This window comes from Hippocampus zosterae, chromosome 21 (assembly GCF_025434085.1).
Source record: "Hippocampus zosterae strain Florida chromosome 21, ASM2543408v3, whole genome shotgun sequence".
Classification (NCBI taxonomy): domain Eukaryota; kingdom Metazoa; phylum Chordata; class Actinopteri; order Syngnathiformes; family Syngnathidae; genus Hippocampus; species Hippocampus zosterae.
In genome coordinates this window covers 10172803-10196099 of record NC_067471.1, presented here as the reverse complement: position 1 = coordinate 10196099, position 23297 = coordinate 10172803, and the positions used below count along the sequence as shown (strand labels likewise).

Genomic DNA, 23297 nt, shown 5'->3' with positions numbered 1-23297 from the left:
AAACAACTGTGGAATAAATTTGAATAAAGTATTACATTAACCCTCGTAGTCCACCGCTTGCGATAAATGTAAAATTATGTCTTTAAATCAAAGGCAAAGGCATTCGGAAAAACACGAGAGAGCTGAAACGTATGGAGGGGGGTCTAAAATGGCCTAAATTTCATGACGTCACCGGCTGATAATTCTCAGGCATTGCAGCAATAATAAAAAAGGTTTTGATTCCGTAATCTTCACAATTTACATATTACACATATCATATTTTTGAATGCATCGTAAACCTAATGTGTAAACATGCATTTCACGCGATTTTTACGTCAATCGCTTTGTTTTCGCTTGGACAGCCGTATGCATGCCACATTGTTGGGTTGAGGTCGTTCCAATAGTGCAACTTTTAGGCGGCGCCAGAGGATCGCAAATGAGTTTGCCTTTTTGCAGGAGGCTTCAAACCAATGCATTTTACATGAACACGTCCGGTCGGGATTGTTAGTAGGTCTTGGTTGGGACCTCCAGACACAATTTTTTTTTTCCTTTTGCAAAAAATAAAGAATAAAAAATCCCAAAGAACTAATAAAAACTATATATGTATGGATAGCACAGATGCCTCTGAACATTTTGAGTGTTTGAAAAAAAATAAAAGAATGTTTGTATAACACAAAATTCATCATTTCAAAAATTGTAAAATGCGTAACTTAGGGTTTTTTTTTCATTTGAAGGACTCAAGGGTTAATGTTTCAATTGTCTGGAATTTTTAAAAATGTAATTCAACTCAACTCACCTTTATTTACAGAGCATTTGCAAACAGCCATCCTGCATACAAAGTGCTGTACATGGAGCAACTATCATATACAGTATACAACAATAAAGCAATAAATCAGAATCAGAATCATCTTTATTGGCCAAGTATGTAGAACACACAAGGAATTTGTCTCCGGTATAACACGCTGCACTGGTATCATCGTAAACAACAAAATCATTGAACCATTTTAGAGTAACCAGTAGTTTTGTAGTACCATTTTGTGGTGCAAGAAGAGTGACTACGTCACAAAGTATTACAACAAACATGAAATGAATGCAGCTAAAATTAGAGGACTCTTGATCATTTAAAAACTGGGTGCTCGTTTGGGCATACTTTCATTGGTAAAACGTGTTTTATATTACCTCGAAAGTGTTATTTCTTTTCTTTATTCTTTGCCCAAAAGTTATTTCACCGAGTGTGACTCGGTTTGTCTTTTTTGTTGTTAGGGGCCCAAAGCAACCTCAGTTCCATTTTCTCTCTCTCTCCCCACAGGGGCTTCAATTTCCCAGTGGTACTATGACTTGAAATAACAATCCACAGCCTGAAGTTGCCAAGTCATGGGTAAAAAAAATCGAACAAAAAAACAAAACAAATGGAATGTTGTGTAAGTTTGGGGGCCCCCAAGTGGCAGGTGCCTCGTGCCCTTGGGTCATGAGAGCTGATAGTGCTGATGTAGAGAGTTTGCTTCACTCTCAAACTCTAGCCGATGAATTCTCACTCCGTCCCATTTCCTGGTGCGGTTTAATTCTACAAACCAGGAGGCAAGAGAACGAAAAATGCATTATAGTTCATGCCGAACTGCGTTATATGCCTTCATGATATTATAGTGGCTTCAACAAGCTGCATTCTTTGCGCCGTAAATACTTTTTTTTGTCTTCCTGGTGTGAATCATCTTTCACTTGTACGGAATCTTTGCGCCAAACGAGTTCCCCTGACAGCATGAGACAACACACACAAAAGCGCATGCACGGAGTGAGCTCAGTCTGTTATGGTGGCGGCTGCAAAAGTTGACTAAATGATGGATCATCAGCATGCGCTGTTGTTATCTGACCTTTGCCACAAGTACGGGCAGGTACAGCTCGCTCTTTTTCGGGATTTTCTTGCATGGGAGGACATTAGGAAGAACTGGAGGAGAAGTTCTGGCAGCACTTCCCCAACAGGTAAGTTGCATCCAAAAGAGAGGCAGGATGAGTTATATCCTTATATACAAAAGTATTTTGGTTTTTTTTTTCTCGTTTTTGAATGTCCCTATTTATCTATTGGATATTTGGGGGGAAAAAAAGTCTAGACACCCCTGTTAAAATGACAAGTTTTAGTTTTTCTACCATTATGGGGATCGGAAAAAAACAGCTGGACTTTAATTGGGTTTCATCAGAGGAACTTGAAATTGTGAAAGTCGCATGCTGAGTCCCATGATGGGTTTGAACGTGATTGGTCAATTTTGAACACCTCCCCTGTTATAATAAGGAGTGCACGCTCGTTTATTTTTGACTTCCGCCTTTGCAAAATATTGATATTTTTTTTCCTATCACACAAAAACAAAAAATCAGGTTACTAATTATCTATTTAATAATGTGCGAATAGCTACGATCTTCTGTTCATGCATTTTTATTTTTTTATTTTTTGGCAAGCCCGATGACAGCAGACATGGGTATTATTAGCTCCAGGGCCAATGTTTGCTCATGTAAACGAGTTCCCCAGTCTAAGATCATCGCCTCGTATTCAGCGGGGCAATTACCGTGGTCGTACTTCACTTTAAACTTGCCCATTGACCTTCTTCAAAGTGGTATCAAGCGCCCTATAATATCCCGCCATAAACACTTGTTTTTATTGAACCGATGTTCCAAATTGGTCACGTCAAAATGTCTCCTGGTGACTGTTGGGACCCGAGCGCGTCACCGGGAACATGAAGGGCGGACACAAAACCGGAGACAAATTGGATTAAAATGGACAGTTGGAGGAAAGGGAAATTGTTTTGTTTTGGGGGGTTTGTCCAAGACGCCGGATACAAGTTCCAAGCCCACCGTTTTGGAAATAATCATCTTCGGTATGCGAATAATGAGTGGGAGGAATTGTTGTTTTTGTCATCTCAAATATACTCCCAAATGCGTGTTTTAAAACGAGACGGATGATTGATGGAGAAGCAAATACGAGTTGAACCGGACAGAGCCGAACAATTACTCACAGATTGCATCACAGGGAATCGCGTCATGCATTTGACACGGCAGCCTCACTATGTATGGCCTGCTTTTCACGTTTGTCCTCCCGCAAACCAAACATCAAGTGCGTGTAAATGTCACGACGACTCATTATGAGTCGTCAACGTCACTTGTGCATCGCGAGCTGCGGACCGCAACGGCGCTGTTGACATTTCGGTGGATTTCATTGAATCAGAGCAGCTGTCAGTCAGGCGCATAGGCAAGGGAGCAGAGATGCGATCCTCCGTTTTCAAAAGACACTCGGTCAAATCACGGCAGCGGCGGGCAAGCCGGGCTTCCCACCTGGAAGGGAGATCTTTGAAAAACTCGAGGCGTACGCTCTCGCCTTCAAATCATTATGCTCAGTAAGCGACGCTACCGGAGGCCCACTAAAGCCTCACTTGGCCCACCGGCGAAGGGGGGTGGGCAGGGTATGTGCTGCCCTGTTTAAAGGTAAAGCCAGATACAGATCCTGAGAATTACAGTTGCCGAATTACTCAGGGCAGTGAAGGAAGTTTGGGCTCAAGTGAAGCGGGCGGCAGCTTTTTTTTTGGGGGGGGGGGGGGGGGGGGGGGACGAACTACGCCGCGTTAAAATCATATTAGGAAAAAAAATGTCACTGATGAATAATGATCAAATTGGCGCGAATGTTGATTATTGGTTTTTCAAAATAAGAGCAACAACTCAAATGGTTGCCACTGTCTTATTCTGGACATTAAAAAAAAGGAACATGAGAATATTTACTGAGGGCTTGGTTAATATTAAGGGTATCAAAGTCTCAAAACGATTAATCGATAATTAGTGATTAATTAATTGTTGCACCTCTAAAGTGTATCAATATACGCGCAGTGACTTAACGGTGTTAAAAAAAGGGGTTTTATCAAAATGCTTGTGTATTGCCTGTCCTCAGTTGATTATCAAAACAAGAACAGTATTATTTATTTTTTAGACTCGTCATGGTCGCCCGGGTTTAATGACATCGTTTGGCTAGGCAGAGCGTTATTTTGGCGTCAATTATAGGAACTGATGGAGCAGGTGGATCTGGAAAGGCTGGATCGTGTCTCCCCACCCCCCACCCCATGGCTAACCAGCTAAAGCTAAAGCACGGCGCCCCTAGCGACAGGCAGCGCGCTCCTGTTACACCTTCCACCTTGCTTGTCCTCTCGTCTCCATCTGTTTGCTTAAGCGCCGGTCGAGCAAACCCGTTGCGCCGGGGAGCGAGCCGCACGTCGTGTTTGACAGTCCGCTGCCAAGTGTACCCAGGCGGAATCTGTGCTTTGTAATCTAAAGTCGGCGCTCAATGCACGGCGGACCTGTCTGTACGTTGAGAGACGGCCGCGGGGAGGTTGGGGGGGGGGGGGGGGGGGTTACGGGGAGAGGAATGCCAGAAAAAACGACAGCTGGAGATTGGGTAAACTGCAGGTTTATACCGCATTACGTGCGGCAATATGGGCCCTTTCATTACCGTGATTGTATTTATTTTACCTGCTGCAGCTGGGGTCAATAGAGAGAAGGAGGGAAGCTAATTACACGATGAATCAACGCAAAAGGGTGGAGACCTTCTGGCGAGGGATGGGGAAAGAAAAAAAAAACTGCACGACTATCCTAATTATTCACATTGCGGCACTTGTGTGAAAAGTGTGGGGGGTTTTTTGTTTTTTTTTTTTGCATACGTATTGCAAAGTCGCTTATCTTCTGGCTCGCATCCTCGGAGGGGAGACGTGCGAAAAGGAAAATGGCCGTGACTTCAACAGCGCAGCGAGCGGCACGGCCAACGTTTCCTTTAACTTGCGCCGGCTTGTCCTCTAACACGCTGTTGTTGCCAACTTGCAGGAACGGCAAAGGGATTACATAGCCATCCACTGTGTACAAGCGGGGGGGGGGGGGCGGAGGGGGCATGGGAGTGGAGCGGAATATGAATAAGCCAGCTCTTTTTTTTTTTTTTTTTTTGTCAGGCTGAAGGAAAGGAAGGTGAGGCCTGGCGTGTGTTTGAAGTCGGATACACGCCAGTGTAACAGATGAGACGAACCTTTTTTTTTTTTTATGTGGGCGAGGAATCCTGTCAGATTGGATGCCGCGTTGGTTTTTGGTAAATCAGGATGAGCAGGAACATGCCTGAAGGAACCAAAACACAACACCATCAATTGTCAGAATGCAGAATGGCACTCTTACGGCCGTTACAGTGAGTTCCAAATGAATTTTAGATTGCATCCCAAGGCATGAGCATAAATAAGGGTCCTCTCTTGGAGGCCTTTGAAGCCGTCACTCGCCGGGCGCCATTCATTTGGTCAGGGTGACATTAACGTTTTTTTTATGATTTTGAGATTCATTTTATATACTATATTTTGAGGGTCCTCAAAAAATGTACTGTTTTTGAGGACCCTTTTTTGAGGATTTTCAAACCCTCCTTTACCCTACTATGATTTTTTTTTTTTGAAATACATAAAGACATACCTGGGATTGAATGCCTGGATTCTTAAAAAAACAAAAACAAAAAAAAACTAAACCTTCCACCATCTTTAACTGTGATAATCTCTCCACACGCACACACTCATCATGGCACCTAAAAACCTGACATTCAGCAGCGAGGCGACCTATTGAGCTCAAAAGCAACACGCTGAGCCGAGCGGCATGAATGGGCCACTCAGTGTGGCCGAGTGCCATTACTAAGATCCTTTCGGAGCACAAAGGCAAAGATGTCAGAGCGGAGCAGAGAGGATCTGCGCCTTGTATGGCCGAGGGGCTTAGCATGTAGCTTAGAGGACTTCACTCGGCTCAAATCTTGGCCAAATGTGCATGTGGAGTGGATGAGTTCTGCAATGCGTGTGTGTGTGTGTGCTGAAAGGATTATTCCCGGCGCATATCCAAGCGTGTGTGTGTGTGTGTGTGTGTGTGTGTGTGCGCATGCGTACCTGAGACAGCAATATGGGAACGCCACCTCCAGTTTCAAATGATTGTCCAAGATGTTCAAATGACCACAAGTCTTAATGATGTTTGAGGTCACTTGTTGCTTGGCAGAAAGTAACCCCTTGACCCCCCTGAGTGTTTGCTTCCTGAGTGTCACTTAGAGACAGGGAGCGGAAAAAAAAAAAAAAAAGCGTGATTAGCACTCTCATAAACATGATAACAATAAGCAAGATAACATGACGTACATGAGCCAAGTCACCTTGATGTGTATTTTTATCGTAATTATTAACAGGCACTTTTTCTCCATTAATCATCAACGTTTTTTTTTTATCTGCTACGCTCGCGTTAAATGGCGCGTCGATTTTTGTTAGCATCTGAGAATACACGTGCGGTTCTCGGTTTGAGGGCTTTGCCATATAAATCTAGGAGAAGGGTAATTGAGAGTAAGGCATTCGTATACGCGGCGTCTTAATGGCCCCGCCCCGCCATTCCCCTCGAGACCGTCGGTCTTCGGCCTATTTGTCAAAGTGTGAATATCGACGGCCGTTAAACGTATTCACGCCCGCGCGCCGCATCATCTTTATTTGAAAATGAAATGAAATCCCATTCCTGGCCAGACTCCCCGGAGAGAAATAATATGTCACGGCGCCCGCCATCCATTTCGCCATATCAACTTCATAATTCGGCAGGGGGAGAGACGGGGAGGAATGAATGCGCCCGAGAGTCGAAGGGGTCAGTTCAAATCCTTTTCCAACTCCGTGCCGGTTCCAAGCCTGGATAAATATAAAACCTATCCCCAAATCGATATGCAAATGAGCTTCCAAGCCCCTCCCCTAAGTGAAAACAAAACATCTTTTCACAATTCTGCCAAATCTTAAAAAATATCTATAAGTATATAAAATGAATCTCAAAATCATTTTTTAAAAAAATCCCTAAAGCTCTTGTTGTGGGGCTTTTTAAAGCCCCAACAACGAGGCGCTCTAACTTTTTTTTCTCCCTTTTAGTTTGGAATGAGTTTTTAGGCGCATCTGGCAAACTGTTCCTTAGAAGACTGAATTGGCCGCGCAACAGCGCCCTTAATTACCACGCTCGCTTTCTCGCAAGTAGTACATTAGTCCTGATTAAATATCTTTGATGTAACCGCCGGCAAGCCTTCTGTCTGACTTGCTCTCCATGGACCGGAGGAACCGGATCATGTTCTACTTTAAAACATATATAGATTTTCATGAACAAGGCTGCCTAAATGATACGCGCGGGGGGTTTTTTTTGTTTTTGTTTTTAAATCACACGTGAAGCATTTGGAAAAGGAGCATCTTAAATGGCGTATGCGCACGTGTGAACAAACAAGTACAAAACTCATAACGTAGCAAAAGTACTTCAGCGAAAAAATAAAAATAAAAATAAAAGAGCATCACACCCTGTGGGCACGCGTACGGGGAGCCAGTTGAATAATTGAGGATTGCGGAAAATGTCTCCGCAGCTCACAGCCATGCCGTTCACACGTCTGAAATCGTGGCCGTGCACAAGACGGACACCGGCGACCAGACAAGGGCAACAAAGCACCTACAGCTCAACACACACGCGTTCACAGGTAAGCCAGATTGTACGCAGGCTCAACCTCGCGCCGCCTCTCTGACATCTGAGCGGCATCGCAAAATTGCCGCCAGACACAAGAATTTTAATTTTTTTTTTCGGCACTGCGGCGGCAATTTGAGAAGCTTTAACTCGATTTTGGCGATGAGGCTAGAAAAATGTCGTCGTCTCCGAACGCGGCCTTGCCGATAGACTTACTGCGGCTGTGTTGATCAATCGCCATGCGAAATCTCGGGAATCTTCTGTCACTCAAATGACGCGCCGTATTAGCCGCCGTTGTTTTGTAAACCGGGTCGTTCATGCCAATTTCCTTGACGCTAAGTGAAATAAGCCCAAAGACGGGCGGCTCTTACGTTAATCATACACGGAAAGGGCCCCCCCGCATCTCGGTTAGATGACGATGAGATTGCGGCCAAACCAGAGGATCAGAATAGCGTAATTCATCAGAGCGAATGACTGCTAAAGTTCTTGCCGTGCACATTTTCAAGGACGCAACCGCTGTAAATATTTCATTTCGGGAAAAAAACGGAAAAAAAGAAATAAATAAGCACTCTGTTTTGTTTTTCAGTTTTCTACGTGAGGAGGACGACGCAGTATCGGTGGCGATGCGACGAGATCACCTTTTATTGTGACAATCCGGGACTGTGCCAGCACTGGATTCAGACGATCAACGATCAACTGGCAACGCAGGGTACGGACGTACGGACGGATGCGGTCGGCGCGCCCTCGACGCTGACGATTGTTGAACGATCGCTTCTGGCGATCGTCGAGATGTTGAAAATTGCGATCGTCGTGCCGTCGACGAGGCTTTCGGCGAGAAAAGAGCTTCGTTAAAGTTTGACGGGCGGACGCGTGCGTCGATATGAACGGCTAGCTTAATGCGGCGCGATGGAGAAAGCTACCCCCCCCATTTTGGTTTTAAATGTACTTAAGTGTTTTGGTCGGAAAATGCGCTGAAATGTCGTCAATTTACATCCTTGGAGTCATTTAAACGAAGCTACTTTTCTTCTCTATTGGCAGAAGCTTCACTTTTCCGACGACTGATTGTTCACGTTGCTCCATTCGTTCTGCAGGTGACAAGTCTTGGGCCCCCCCCCCCGGAAAAAAACAAAAGATCATCTTAATACTTTCTCTCCGCAGCCAATCGGCCCAAGAGCCTGCTGGTGTACATCAATCCCTACGGCGGGAAGCGGGACGGGAAGCACATTTACGATCAGAAGGTGGCGCCGCTGTTTTGCCGAGCCGGCATCGCCACGGATGTGATCGGTGGGTGGCTATACCGGAGGTGTGCCTTCAACGTTTAAATTTCAAAAAATGACTCTCGGCGGCCCGCCCGCCCGCCCGTGTCGGCGCGAAGAGGCTCGCGGGAATATGATTTGGGCTGATGGCGCCATTCATCACGCCCGGCAACTTTAATGGAGGTGCTGATAGCTGATAAGCTCGGGTATCCAAACACATCTATTATTCAATAAGCGTTCGCGGCGGCTACACATCGTCGGCGCTATTGATGGTCCGTCGGAGTGAATACAGTTTGCTCCCGAGTACCGGCAGCCGCTCCGAAGTCTTTTATACGTGTTGTTATTTCCAAGGGCGCCGCACAGATTTACAGTTGGAATTTTCGTTTTTTCTTGGCTGCGGGCGGCGATATACCCGAATTGGGTTTTCTTGTTGTCGCACTTGTGTCCCATATACCGATCTGTCCAACGGGGTCCACTAAATACTTCAAATTGCGGTACTTTCTCTTGCCTGCCGGTTATTGTCTTTTCCTTGTCAATGGGCTAACAGGAAACGACAACTTTATTTGTCTCGGTAGTGACGGAGCGGGCCAATCACGCCAGAGATCACTTGAAAACGGAAGCAAATCTGGATCGGTACGATGGGTGAGTTTTAACTTGTTTAAAACAAATCATTTAAGATTGTCAATTGCGCAAACATTTTTTTAAAAGAAATTTTACTACATAAGTGTCGTATCGCTCATATTTGTTGATATAATTTTAAATGACAGCATTCATACGGATTCAAATACCTTCCACTGTGAACAATGACAAAACAGAGTGCTTATAAAAAGTCGACACACCCCTGTTCCGACGTGAAAAATAACCATTTCAAAAAAAAAAAAATTAAATTCCGAAATTAAGTTGAGCAACTCAATTGGGGGTTAAAAAAAAAAAAAAAGTTGTACTCACCTCTTACAGCGACCGCAAGCCATTGGCCCGGCAGAGAGCTTCCGCAGCAAACGTTGCCGTTCGATGTGCGTTTAGAGTGGTGTCCGTGGGCGGAGACGGGATGTTCAACGAGATCCTGCACGGCTTGGTCGCCAGGACCCAGAGGGAGCACGGCATCGACACCAACCGACCCGACGCCCATTTGGCGCCATGTTCCCTCCGCATCGGGATCATCCCTGCGGGTGAGCCTGCGTGGTAAAAAAAAAAAAGAATGTTGATCATTATTAGGGTGTGAGCGACGCATTGGAAGTGAGAACTTGGGCCTTAGTTACTACAGAGGGTTGCCATGGCAACGCGGCAGCTCGTCCCACCGGGGGCTTGACTGAGTCGGTCACTCCAAGTGTCATCAATGAGACGTAGCTATGGGATATTTCGGCAATAATTGCAGGAAAAGTGCAAATGCAAAGCGCGGGGGTTGGCCAGTAGCACAGCGTGATTGATTGTTTGAGACGAGGGCTCAAACGCGACCCCCCGCTGGTTCTTCTGCGTCCGACTTCTTCAAGTTGCCGGATAAAAGAGCAAAGGGAAAGAACTCCACGTCCTCCAATTAAATGGATTTTTGGAGATGTGAGCCGTCGTTTGGTCGTCGTCGGCTTCGAATGCTGTAGAATTGCACTTTTGCTCGGTGCTAACAAACAACACTGGCATGGATACAGGGGGGGGGGGGGCGGGGGGGGACGTATCTCAAAGCATGACTGTACATTGCCCTTAAAAGTTAAATGCAACCGAACTGTACCGAAAAGTAACGACATGATGCAGCCTGACCGTTTTTAATTCGGTGAATTAAAAGGTAATGCTTTCATGTACCACTAGAGGGAGCACTTGAAACACGAGAAGCACTTGACGGTGTACGGAAGAAAATGGCCGCCACATCTTGTCCAATGCCAAATAATGTCCATTAAAATACAAACAGCAATGACAACAGTTTGTGTTTTGCACACTTCTGCAGAACTATTTTCGCTCACGCGGCTTTTACAACCTTTTTAACGGTCAAAAGCGCCGAAAACTGATGTATGTTTAACCATACCCTAGAGGCCTTTTCGGAACATACCGCAACAAAGTATTTTGAGGGTACTTTGCCTTCATGTGAACATATGGCTGCTCCTCTTAATACCGAAGAACGAATGGGCCTTTAGGGGCTTGTCAACTGGGTCGTTATCTTAAATGTACCCTTAACATTTGACTTGGACAGCTTGGGAATGTTTGAACGCTTGAAAAGGTCAATTATTAAAAAAAGGTTATGTAAATTGAGGTACTCAAAATATACTCCCAGTCTTAGCGTTACTACTGACAATGTACTTTCACGTGTCGTCAACAGGCTCCACTGATTGCATCTGCTTTGCTACAGTGGGAACCAACGATCCGGTTACGTCCGCCTTGCACATCATTGTCGGTTGGTGTGACTCTTCAGTGTAGTTTTTTTTTCCTTCCCTCGTCTTTTAGTCACAATAGTGGATTGTGATTGTATGAACAGGTGACTCCCAACCCATGGACGTGTCCTCAGTGCACCACAAGGACACATTCCTCCGATATTCCGTTTCGTTGCTGGGCTACGGCTTCTACGCCGACATTCAGACCGACAGCGAGAGGCAGCGATGGCTGGGCCCCGCTCGATATGACCTGTCGGGTAACAAAAACAGCATTTGTCAACGTGGATGAGCTTGCTTGTTATTTGAACCCATGCCCCCCCCCCCCCTCCTGACCTGAACTTTCTTGCCCCTGCTGCCAACTTCATTTCATGTAGTCTATGACCCAGGTGATCAAAGTGGCAACGGTTCTTCTTGAGCACTTGAGCAATCTGTATGACAATATTGGATAGCAAAATAACAACAACAAAATATGGATTTTTTTTTGTAGTTAAGGACTTTCCCAAAGTTAAAAATATATGTAGTCAGATGAAAATGCTATTAACATGAAGCACATGTACACTTTTTTAATATGGATTTTTCCCCTAATACAAAAATAAATAAGTATATATATTTTTTTTTAATGGAACAAAAAATCCTTAAAAGTCCTTAAAAGAAAGGTTCTTTTTACATTTTTTATGTAGATTTTTTCCCTAATATAAAAACAATAAAGAATATATATTTATATTTTTTTTTAAACAAAAACAAAAAAATAAGAACAAAATTACATGGCCCCAAGTCCTTAAAAGAAAGTTTTTTTTTACTTTTTTTAATGTAGATTTTTTCCCTAATATAAAAATGGCCCCAAGTCCTGAAAATATTATTTTTTAGGTTGAAAATAGTCAGCAAAAAAGAAATACAAAATACAATAAAAAAAAAGATGCAGAGTCCAAATCAACACACTAAATGTTGGCTATCAATACGAGCACCACATGCAAAACGGAATAGTCAGCCATCCAAAAGCAGCAAGCACTCTAATGGGTCTTCTACTTCACGCTTGGGCTTGAGACGAGTGCAAATTGGTAATCAAGAAAGCAGCTATTTGGATTCCGAGAGTAGAACTCGGCCTTCCTTCATGCACATCAACCGATAAGTGAGTGGTGCAAAACTGCATCCCGCGATGCTCGACACAACGCGGGCGGCTCATGCTATTGTCATTTAGCCGAGAGAAAAGGAAAGGGCTCGCGCAATTAGTGACTCCAAATTGTCTTCTCAGGTCTGAACAAAGCAGACAGAAGGCGATTGGCAGCAATTCTCAAGGCTCGCTCTGTGTTTTCCTTTCAGGGGTAAAGACCTTTCTGAGTCACAACTATTATGAAGGCACCGTCTCGTTCGTCGCGGCTGACGACAACGTGGGCGACCCTCGGGACAAGGAGCAGTGTCGCGCCGGGTAAATAAAGCAGCCGAAAAAGAAACATTTCAAAAGCCGGCGGCGAGGACCCAATCCGAGGAGGGACTTTTGCTTTGATGCGGAATCTTAATAGCTCAATACGTCCAGGTTTGGTTTTGGAAAGTACATTGAACCCTTGTTGGCGTGTATGGCTGATCAGTAAAAGCTCCACGTCCCCCCCCCCCCCCCCCCCGCATCTCAGGCGAATAAAGCATCAGTTAGGCTCGTTAAAGCCTTGAATGTGACAGCCACGCCGCGACAAATGTAAAACCGGGTCACGCTTGTGTTGCAGGTGCAGCGTCTGCCAGCGCAAGACCTCGTTACGGGAGCCGCGCCATGACGACCCGTCACACGCGGGTAAAAGGTTTTTTTTCCAGGCTTGGAATAATCGATGAAAACTAACCGCCCTCGTTATCGCCTTGTTTGTCTATTTGTACAACCCGTTCTTGACATTGGGAGTCGGGCGGGAAAAGCCGCGAACGAAAAGTGGCAAAGATGACAGGGATGAGACGTGAGACGCCGGCGCCGTTTTGACGGGAAAAAGTTCCAGAAACAAAAACAAAAAATTTGACGTGAGGGATTGAAAAACTGATCCTAAACGCAACTTTGGGAATAGAGAGTCATTATTTGGACCGATTACAAAAGTGAAATTCAACACTTTAAATTGGGTTAATAACGCATAAAATTACCCCCCCCCCTCCTGTTTAGTCAATGAGACTTGGAGCGAGATACACGGGAAATTCATCGCCATCAACGCCGCCAACATGAGCTGCGCGTGCCCCCGCAGTCCGCAGGGCCTGTCGCCCGCCGCCCACTTGGCCGACGGCACCGCCGACCTCATCCTGGTGCGCAAATGCTCCCGTTTGGACTTTTTCAAGCACCTCCTCCGCCACACCAACAAGGAAGACCAGGTAACCTCCTCCACCCCCCGTCAATCTTTTCGGGCCCCTCGCCGTGCTAGCCCCTCCCTCCCGCAAACGACGGTTCACTTAAGTTCAAACGCCCTCACCTATGTGTCGGAAATAACCTTCACCTCGGCGAACCCGGAGCGAATCGCCGCCGTGTGGAACGTAAGAACCAGACTAAAACCGTCTCGAGATAGCGTGGGAACTCCGGCGATTCGGAATTAGGACCTCAGGAAGTGGATCGCAAAGTCACCGCAAAGTCAAAGAGCGAAATCAATATTTCGGAGCGCAACAAAGTTGATAAATGTCACCATCTCCGGCATCTCTCCGCACTGCGGACGAGCGGCGGCGGCGGCGGCATGAGTCGGCTGACAATTCACTTCATATCAGTAGCGATGTTCGCTCGGGCGGAGAAAAACACGGGAGTGAGAAAGCACTAAGCGTATTCATGGCCTTGTCACAAAGACTTTTAGGCGCAGCGTCCGGCGTGAATGCAAAGCGAGACGGCGGTCATAAAGTGAGCCCGATGTTCAAATAAGCGGCTGTCACTCTGCTATTTTGGGGGGCGGGGGTGACGGGAGCAGGCGACGGCGGAGCGAGATGAGAAGAGAGAAAAAATGGCATCCCGTGAAGTTGGAGAAAATTGTTTGCGGGACACGAGTGAACCTTTCGGCGATGCTGACTGAGACGAAAAGGGAGACTGACAAAATAATGCCTTCTTCTCCACGCCGCCGACCCCGCCCGCTCGGCCTCTCGGCTCCTCTGATGCTGATTTGCTTTAATGCGCCTCCGTCTTGCCTTCCTGCTGTTTTTGTAAACGAGAAGCAAATCGGAAAAAAACTTTTCATTAAGGAATCACCGGGGATGTGTTTGAATATAATGGGCTAAAATTAACGTTTTACAGCATCTCGCCTTTCACTAAAGTGCAAGCACGCACACACAACACACACACACACACACAATTCAGAGGGTTTCAAAGTGAGGACCGGCCAAAATGTCCTCACTTCGTCAAAATGTCCTCACTCTGTTGGTTAAAAACTCATGCCGGTCCTCCCAATGTCATGAGTACAAGAACACACACACACACACACACGCACTATAGATGACTGAAAGAAAAATGGGCAGATTTTTCATCCAGGTCAAAAGGGCAAGTGCTTGAGCACCACCTAGTGGCTAGGAGTGCACATGCCTCAAAGGTGCTAATTGCTTATCCTTTTTTTTTTTGTTTGTTTTTTGGAACGCGGCCGAGCTGGAGCCTATCACGAATGAGAGCATCAAGTGAGATCTCGTGGTCTTCTCTGAACCCGGAATTCTGATCCACCCGCAGTTTGACCACTCCTTCGTGGAGGTCCACCGGGTGCGCAAGTTCCGCTTCCAGCCCCGCCACGATGACCCGGTGTCGCCGGAGGACCTGAGCGGGCCCCAGAAGGAAGCGGACCAGGGTCCCGTTTGCTCCCGAGTCACCGGGTGCCACTACGGCAACTGCGGCTGCAGCCACTGGACGTGCGACGGCGAGATCCTGCCTCACGTTGCCATCCAAGTCAGGTGCGCGAACCCCAAATGCAACGCGCCAATCGTAAAATTGAGGCTCCCACAACAAGCTTCACGCCCCATTGTCCCCTGCCAACGAAGCGTCGCGCTGTAACGCTGCTAATTCAACACTCCTCCCCGTGTTCAAGGCGCACTCCTTTTTAATTAAGGCGGGTGGGGGTGTGGGGGGGTCAACGTCCATCCATTTTATCGCCAACCCACGAATCGGCCGGGGGGGAATGAGCCGGTCCGAGCGCTCACCTCCCACGATACTTAACTCATTCAGTACCAGCCAATTGTAGACCAAGTCTGAAAAGACGTTTAAAACCGTCTTTGGGAGTGAATGATTTAAAGACCAAGATTCTCTCCGCAGTGTCCAGTGCCAGCTGATCAGAGTGTTTGCCCGGGGCATCGAGGAGAAGAACCACCACCAGAGTCCGGTGTGGCTTCTGGAAGCTGCGGCGCACCAATCTGCCGGCTGAAAGCAGGCATTTTGGTGGGCTCGCTCTTCTGTGGTCCAGGCTTCAAGGAGCCACAAGAGATGATGAATCCGGGAAAAGAAAGAAAAAAAACCCCAGACCAGATCAATTCGAAAGACTCATTTCTGTTCGTTTGATGAAGACAGATGTGATTCAGAGGGCAAGTCTTGAAAAGAGCCCATCTGATCAACTAACAGGGCCCCCCAATGACGTCTTCGGGATAATAAGGCAAAGTGGTTGCTAAGTGGCGCGGTGCGTCTCGGCACCGCTGCGACGCACCTGCGGCTCCACCGCGGCGAAAAAGCGAACCGCTCGCGAGCTCGACTGAAATGAGCCCGAATGAGATTATTTTGTTGCCCTCATTAGAGACCTCCGGATGTCAAGCCGGTCTTGATGGAAGGTCACAGTAGATTTGTGACTATTTTTTGAAGATTATTTATGACATGGGTATCTTCGTGTCACGTGACCCTCAACTCGTCTACGAACAAAACAAACCAAAAAAAAAAATAATAAACTTTTCTCCAATCAAGATACTGGTGCTGAGTTTCATTGTCGCACGAGTTTCTCTGATGCGGAGTTGAAGAGGAGATCAATCACTAACTGGACACATCATTAGGTACGCTCGCTAAATTAGAAAACGGGCAAAAAGGTAGTACACCAAGCAAATTGGAAACATCCCGGCCGGCCTCATTAAATGTGTCATTACGCGCCATCCGAGCGGGCTAAAGTGTAAATTTTAGTGACAGATAAATAAGAACGCGGGAAGGAGGAGCAGCTGCAGGGGGGTAGGGGCTGTATTGATCGCAACGGGCTCCCTGGGAGAGATCTACGATCGATCAATGATGCTGGGAAGAGTCCATCTTCTCGGTCGGGGGCCGCTCGTGGCCCCACGTCAATCTCTCAAACGCTATAATGTGCTCTCGCGTGCTAAAGCTCAGACTGGAGAGATGAGCCCGAGTATTTCTTGAGTCCAGTTCTTGGCTGCCCACCTCGAACCCAAGCTCAAAAATGTTGGAGTGACATCACAGCACCGCGATGAATGACGCTCAACAGGAGAATTCATCACCATTGTTAGGATTAAAAAAAAAATTTTTTTTCAATTATACGAGGCATTATTGATTTTGGACAATAACGTCGGAACGGTTCAAGATGCTTAAAGTAGCCCGGGTCAAAGGTTATGATTCATTCGACAAAGTGTCTCTCTTGGCGAGCTCCCGAATCCCCAAGAGCGAGCGAGTGCGCAGCGAGAAGTCATTACCTCAGCTAGCGCGTTGTTAGCAAACATAGAGAGCCCACTCATGACTTGTTAATCACAAAACAAAGCGAAGCCGCTCCGGCAGCCCAGACAAACAAACACACACACGCGCACACACACACACACTCGACTCAGGACTTTTTTTTTTTTTTTCAACTCAGCTCAAAGTTATTGTGCTGCTAATGGTGCTTGAAGTAATTACACCCTGTATTGTTGCTCGGAAGGCCGCAACGTGGTCGCCCCGGAGCACCACACGCATGCACATGAAAAAAAAAAACACACAGACACACACACCACCACAGACTAAAATTCTCGCCCTGAATGGCGCCATTAGCCAGAAGGCATCTGCCTTCGCTCATTCATGATCGAGCATATGTGGAATCATTCAGCCCGCATCGAAGGGTCAGCAGGAGTAAGCAGAATAATTATTACTTTGAGCTACTGGACGGTGGGTGGGAAAGACTCAAGGTGTTTTTTTTTTTTTGTTTTTTTTTACAATGCCAAGCTCAACAAAGCTACGGTTGTGTAAAATACATTTTACGATGGCCCGCGCGGAGAGACATTTGTACAACTACTGAGGCCTTTCAGCCAATCAGAAGGCCAAGGATTGTGTACGCCCCCAAAAAAAAAAAAAAAAAAAAAAAAAAAAATTTCAGATCGCGCACACCGGTAAAAAAAAAAAAAAAAAAAAAAGTGCCCCTCAACTGTTACAAGTCTTCACGGTGACCTTTCACTGAGGTGACTCACTCATTTATTCGGCCGCGCGGGACAAATGGGATTCCTCGCTGCCTGTTGGCCTGTGTCGAGGCAAGACGCGGCACAATCTAATATTAATGCGCCTCAGCTCGGTGCGACTGAAACGTCTCTCCGTGCGGGGGCGCTTTTGTCCTCCGGGGAGGAAAAAAAAAAAAAGCCCAACCGATACCTCTCGGCGCTCGCTATACACCCTCGCGGCCCATCCCCGGGGGATATTTTCTTTAAAGAATATCCTGAAATGAAAGGCAACTTGTTGGTAAACTTCCCGAGACGGGGCTGAGAAAGATCGGGAAAAACCGCTAATGGGGTTGTCAGGTGGATCTGCACTCGACTTCAGGTCTACTCTGAAATCAAATCTTCCTTGGCCTCCGCCCCACCACGGCACAAAGTGGAAATTGGATGAGGGGGGGGGGGGTCACAGACGGGAGCACAAAAGAACCACAAGTGAGCCACCGAGACCGCCGGGCGTGTGCGTCAGAAGCGAGGAAACGGGCGGGGAGTTCTCAGTCAAATTCTACGCGGAGCACAACCCGCAAGGTTTTCCAAAATAACATTCGCGCCTTCTTGAAGGTCCTACAGTGCCCCCTTCAGGATGTTACCGGTTTTGATATCCTCCAATAAATGGCATTTGTTGCTGCCTCTACAAGAGCCTGTTCTTTTCTTTTATCTTTCTTTCTTTCTTTAAACTCTGCCACACACGGGCCGAAATCCCGAGGTATCGGCGCCTCGCGAAGCCATTACCGAATCGCAAACACACTCGGCGACTCCGCAACCCCCCCCCCCCCACCTCCCCCCGCAGCGCCGACGTCGTCGCAGAGCTAACGGACGGCGATCATAACGTCACTCCACCGGGAACGACAACCCCAACGAGTATTGGACGATCTTGCAAATGATACTCGACGATCTTACAAATGGTACTCGACGATCTTACAAATGATACTCGACGATCTCTCGTCGCCGACGGTCGACCTCTCGTATGTGTGTGTGGATTTTACTGTATCGTGGTAAAGGGGATGCCGGGGTGCCGGGAGGTGCACAATCTGGGCTCAAACCACAAGCCAATCTAGTAGACGCCTCACCTTTGAGGGAACACACACACACACACATACACACACCCACACACACACACATACACTCCTTCATTACCAAGCTCACAGTCAGCCTGTGTTCTCGTCAGGGTGCGAAGGACTCGCTGATGACATTCGGGGATATTGGATGTTCTTTGGTTTCTCCTCGTCTCCCGGAGGAGCAGGGCGGGGGTCATTAAAAGTCAAGGCGGGGGTGGCACGCGGCGCCCGTCTCATCATCACACGTGTATTTGCCGCTCGCGGGGTTCAAGGGTGGTCGGTGTGAGGGAGATGGGGGGGGGGGGCAACAGCAATCTGGTCCCACTTCAACTTGATAGCAAAATCCACTGGGATGCTGCGCAAACATTTGAGGACTGGGAAAACCTTGAGAGGGGGAGAAATTCTTCCAAATGATCGCCCTTAAATGCCAATGCCAAAAATGTCTGCTTTTTACCCACATTTTTTTGTTTTTAAGTTTCACATATAAAAAGCTTGTGCAATCCATTTTTAATTTTTTTATTTCAAAATTGCTCAACCCTAAAATCCAACCCGTGAATAAAAGAGCAAGGTACAGACTGACATGACAGATCAGTGTTGATAAGCCCGCCTCTTATTTTCTTAATAACCTGGCCCGGGGGTGTGAGCATGGTGCCAAGACGGTCTCCGCGTTGCCATGGCGTTTGTCTCGCGCTGACGTGATCATCCGAGTATGAAACCAACGTGGTGACGGGAGTGGCACTAATTGTTAGCTTTGCCACACCAGGGAGAGCCGAGGCGTCATTAGGCGAGCCGTCGCAGACATGTCGATTGGCGAAATGTCAAGGGAAGTGCGGTGGAATTCCTGGGTAAACACTTATTCTTTTCCGTTTTATTTTATTTTTTTGTTTTGCCGCACGCTCAATTTGCGGCGCCGGAAGTGAAAAAAGGTCAATGCCGCCGTGTACTTGTTTGTTCGGGGACCCGAAAAAAAATAAATGAAAAGTTATGACGACGTTGCGCTCTATTCCCATGAACTGCTAACTCGGGGGATGGCCTCTCTGGGCCACAACATTAAGGACACCCGCGCAAAAGCAGCCAGATGTTCCGGCAGTTGCTTGGATAATCTGGCACGGGACAGAAACGGATTGCGCCCGTGCTGAAACGCCGGACCAGATGTTCCACCGTAAACGGTGGACGCGTTTGACCAGGGGCCGTCGAGACGGGAAGGTGCCCGTGTTGCTCGACGCGTTGGCCACGTGGCACCCTCTACGTCGCCCCCCCGAACCCCGCCCCCTTCCACCGCACTGCAGTCCCACACAGGGCAGCTGTGCAAGCCAACGAGCAGCCTTTGGCGCTAATTATGAGCCGTTTTGTAATCATCAAGCCCTTTGGTGGTTCTGTGCGTGGAACACCAAAAACTTTCCCTGCCGATTGCACGGCCTGATAAAAACGAGGAAAAAAAAAAACTTTGCGGGGGAACTTTGAGAAAGCGAGCGAAACAAGAGGTGTCCCTGGGCCACACCCCTGTCGGCACGGAGAAAAGGGCCTGCGAGGTGTCTGTAAATCAAAATCATTACGGCGTGAAGCTCTAATCCATCTTCATCTGAGAAAGTATCAGCAAACAAGCGGAGGAGCCCCCCCCTCAGCCCCCCCCCAACAAGTCCACTGTGGAAATGAGGTGGAGCAAGGCCGACAACCGCTCGCCGTCTGCCGGCCTCCCACGCCTGAATCCAAGCCAGGTCCAAGGTTGAAGGCGGAACACACACACACACACACACACACACATACATACACACACACACTCGTAGGCCGATTGTGATTTATGCGGCGGTGGGTCCGGGGCGAGCGGGACGCGGGCCAGCTTAGGGGGAGAAGATGGATCCAGAGCGCGAGCGAAGGAGACAATCTGATTAGAGCCTCATAGCTCCTTTCATCTTCATCTTCGACACTCACTCTACCGGACCGCCGCCTCCTACCTACACTTAACCTGCACTCAACAACGTTGCCATGGTAACAAGCCCCAAACACGCGGAGATGATCGGGGGTGGATGTGTCGGATTTGAGATACAGAGTACTGGATACCGGGCGATTTATTTATTGACTTTTTTTTTTGTTTGCTTTTTAGCTTCATGCTTACAAACGATGCAAAACGCCACGGGTGGGCTAACGAATAGCACTGCTGTGGCGCCATTAAAACCCTTTGAGGAAGGGGATATTTGAACACACACAGCGGAGTAACGCGCACTTTTTGAAAACCAATGGTTCCGAAATAACTGGACTTGTTTTGTGCAAAAAAATTTTTGACCCGAACATATATTTTTTTTAACTAACATAAACATGCTCCAAAGTCAGGGGGGTACACCAGGTTAAGAAGAGAGGCAGACGGGGTAATGGAGCCCATAACCACACACAGGCAGATGGACACAGAATAAGGCCAGGGAGAGGAAAATGCAATGACCCCCCCTTACCTCATGTTCCAAGACTGCCACCTGGTGGCTGAAAGGGGTAATGCTGATGCAAAAAGGGGTCTCGTTTGAGTAAATGACTGAATACTGGGCGCAAGTTTTAATTATTTACTTCTCTTTTCATCCTACGATTCGTTTTGTTTTCTATTTGGGGTTTGTATTTTTTTTTCTCTCCAAATTGCAGCCTTCGTGATACGATACTACACCTGCGATATCGATTTGAACGCTACGAAATGCTACCCATCACATCAAAAACGCACAGTGACCTAAAAAGTCATTTCACAACAGAAAACAAAAACACTATCCGGAGTTTACGTCGGGACCGAATTCCCCAAGCAAGCGACTCCTCCTTTGAATTCGGCACGCACAATTCACTCGCCGCAGCCCATCAAAACACGGATGATGACACATTTGGCTCAGTGCAAAGAGGCCGGCATCCCGACGTGGCGGGCGCCAGATAAACATCATTAAAAGTAACATCATTAGCATCCAAGACTCATTTGTGAGCGTTTTCGGAGATGCCGACTTGCTTTGAGGCGCGCCTGGGTGTATGTACGGTATCCTAGAAGCCACCCGGGTCGCCGACAAGGCCTGGCAAATATAGCGGGGGCGTTAAACAACAACAAGGGGACAAGATCATTTCCAAAAATTCACATAAAGGGGGTGTGGGGGGGGGGGACGTACAACAATATCAAATGCAAGAGAGAGAAAGCAAACTTGCACAGACTTCATTATCGTGGAAACAGCTGCAGGGCGCCAAGAAGGTCACGATCGTGCGCGCGTGTGTCCTGTGGGGAGTTTTCGGACCTAATTGGCACCGGCATATCAAATGTTCCCAAACTGGCACGGTTAAAAAATGCTCCGATGAATTCCAATAAGTCGCGGCAAGACTCGATGCCTGATTTTCCAACTAATCCCACCGAGTTGAATAATTCCCCAGATAAATTTAGACAATAATGTACGAGTCGCCGGGAAGGGGGTGTGACATAAGTAACAATGTAGAAGACCCCATTAATGCCGTCCATTATGTGAGGACAAGCACGCCGACTTGGAATTATTCTCTAATGAATGCAAATTAGCTTAATTAATGACCTCATTAACATAACTTCTTGTGTTCAATACATCACAGAGACACGCGGGACATTAAGCAGCTCAAGTGGCCCCTCGTTTATTCTGGTTCCGGCTAATCTATATTGCATATTTCCATCATCCCCTGACGGTGTCGGCCTGTCATCCCGATAAGAAATCGGCAGCACATTTGCCTCCCACGTGGTTAATCTTCACAGGCTAATGTTAGTGTTTCTAATATTAGCGACTGGAGGAAAATTATCAGGAGGAAGTCGACGCTAATGATTGGGGAAGTCAGCTGACTTGGGGAAAGGTGTCATATTTACATATTTCTAAATTTGAATTGTAGCTCTTTTATGACTTTAAATTATGCAGTGCGTTTTATAATCTGAATTGCAATATTTGCTGTATTTTACATTTCACGCTTGGCACAGTTCCATTTTTATTTTCACGTCTTCTCCAATAGGCATGGCCCATCTATTTATCTTAAAAATGTTTTGAGAGAGAAAAAAAATTGCCCCAAAGGTTTGTGAGAAGAAACTAGTAACACAAGAGATGGGCTTATTAAAATCAAGTACATAATACAATCTTGAGTTCCAACAGAGCTGAAAAGTATGGGAAGTATGATGATGTGAAAACGCCACGGCAGTAGATGAATCAAATTGCTCGAATATGAGGCTATTCCGTCAATAATCAAAATGCAAATAAATAAAGTGAACCGCCACACTCTGCCTCCCGCGGCTCTGAGCAATTGCATCTTCAGGAGAGTCATTTATGTCCTAAAGAACTCAATTTAAAGTTATAAATGTGAAAACAATACTTATTTGATGCGATGGTGCCTTTCAATCACATTTTAAGATCCCTTTGCGATGAATAAGTAAAAGTTTTGGGGGGGTTGCTTTTTTTTTAGTATTTATGAGCACCACTACAGTGAAATCAAACGTAAACAACTGTATAATGTCAAAAATATTTGGACCACTGACCTGTGCCGTCGAGCGGATGAACTGATGATTTGTACAGCAGGGACCTCTAGCGGCGATTTGTGGTACTGTAGGGTGGAGGGGAAGGAAAAAAAGACTTGTTTAGTTGTCATGCTAAAGTTGGATTTCTGCCATTGAAACCAACACATTTGAACGGATAGCCACATTTTGCATTCATTGAGCCTCTGAATGGCGTCAAACTAACCATTGCAACTGTTGCGGACCTGTCATGATGGATAATAAACAGCATGTTAGCATTATTCAGTGGTCGTTAGAAAAAGGACACAGGAAACGACAG

General features: G+C 46.8%; 1 protein-coding gene and 1 long non-coding RNA gene across 3 annotated transcripts; one reads left to right on the top strand and one right to left on the bottom strand.

Moving 5' to 3' along the window:
* The first annotated feature begins 1503 nt into the window (after positions 1-1503).
* LOC127594021 (ceramide kinase-like) lies at positions 1504-15570 on the top strand. 2 transcript variants are annotated; one of them, XM_052055875.1, is made up of 13 exons: positions 1506-1956; positions 7382-7492; positions 8063-8185; positions 8635-8760; positions 9308-9374; positions 9756-9901; positions 11038-11112; positions 11194-11346; positions 12410-12515; positions 12808-12872; positions 13224-13426; positions 14748-14965; positions 15324-15570. In XM_052055875.1, the coding sequence occupies exons 1-13, from the start codon at positions 1812-1814 to the stop codon at positions 15430-15432; spliced, it is 1647 nt and encodes a 548-aa protein (XP_051911835.1). In that variant the 5' UTR covers positions 1506-1811; the 3' UTR covers positions 15433-15570. The 2 variants fall into 2 exon arrangements, with proteins under 2 accessions (XP_051911836.1, XP_051911835.1); XM_052055876.1 differs by lacking the exon at positions 8635-8760 and having other exon boundaries at positions 1504-1956.
* Positions 4892-6052, bottom strand: LOC127594024 (uncharacterized). The gene is made up of 2 exons (XR_007960570.1): positions 5907-6052; positions 4892-5109 (listed from the first exon to the last, which is right to left on the bottom strand). It is a non-coding gene; the product is annotated as an uncharacterized LOC127594024 (long non-coding RNA).
* Positions 15571-23297: the final 7727 nt, after the last annotated feature.

Bases quoted from the DNA above. Each gene is read 5' to 3' on its own strand.
- LOC127594021 (XM_052055875.1), top strand. From the start codon at position 1,812: ATGATGGATCATCAGCATGCGCTGTTGTTATCTGACCTTTGCCACAAG. The intron at 8,761-9,307 runs GTGGGTGGCTAT...TTGTCTCGGTAG, and splicing joins CATCGCCACGGATGTGATCG to TGACGGAGCGGGCCAATCAC. The intron at 9,375-9,755 runs GTGAGTTTTAAC...ATGTGCGTTTAG, and splicing joins AATCTGGATCGGTACGATGG to AGTGGTGTCCGTGGGCGGAG.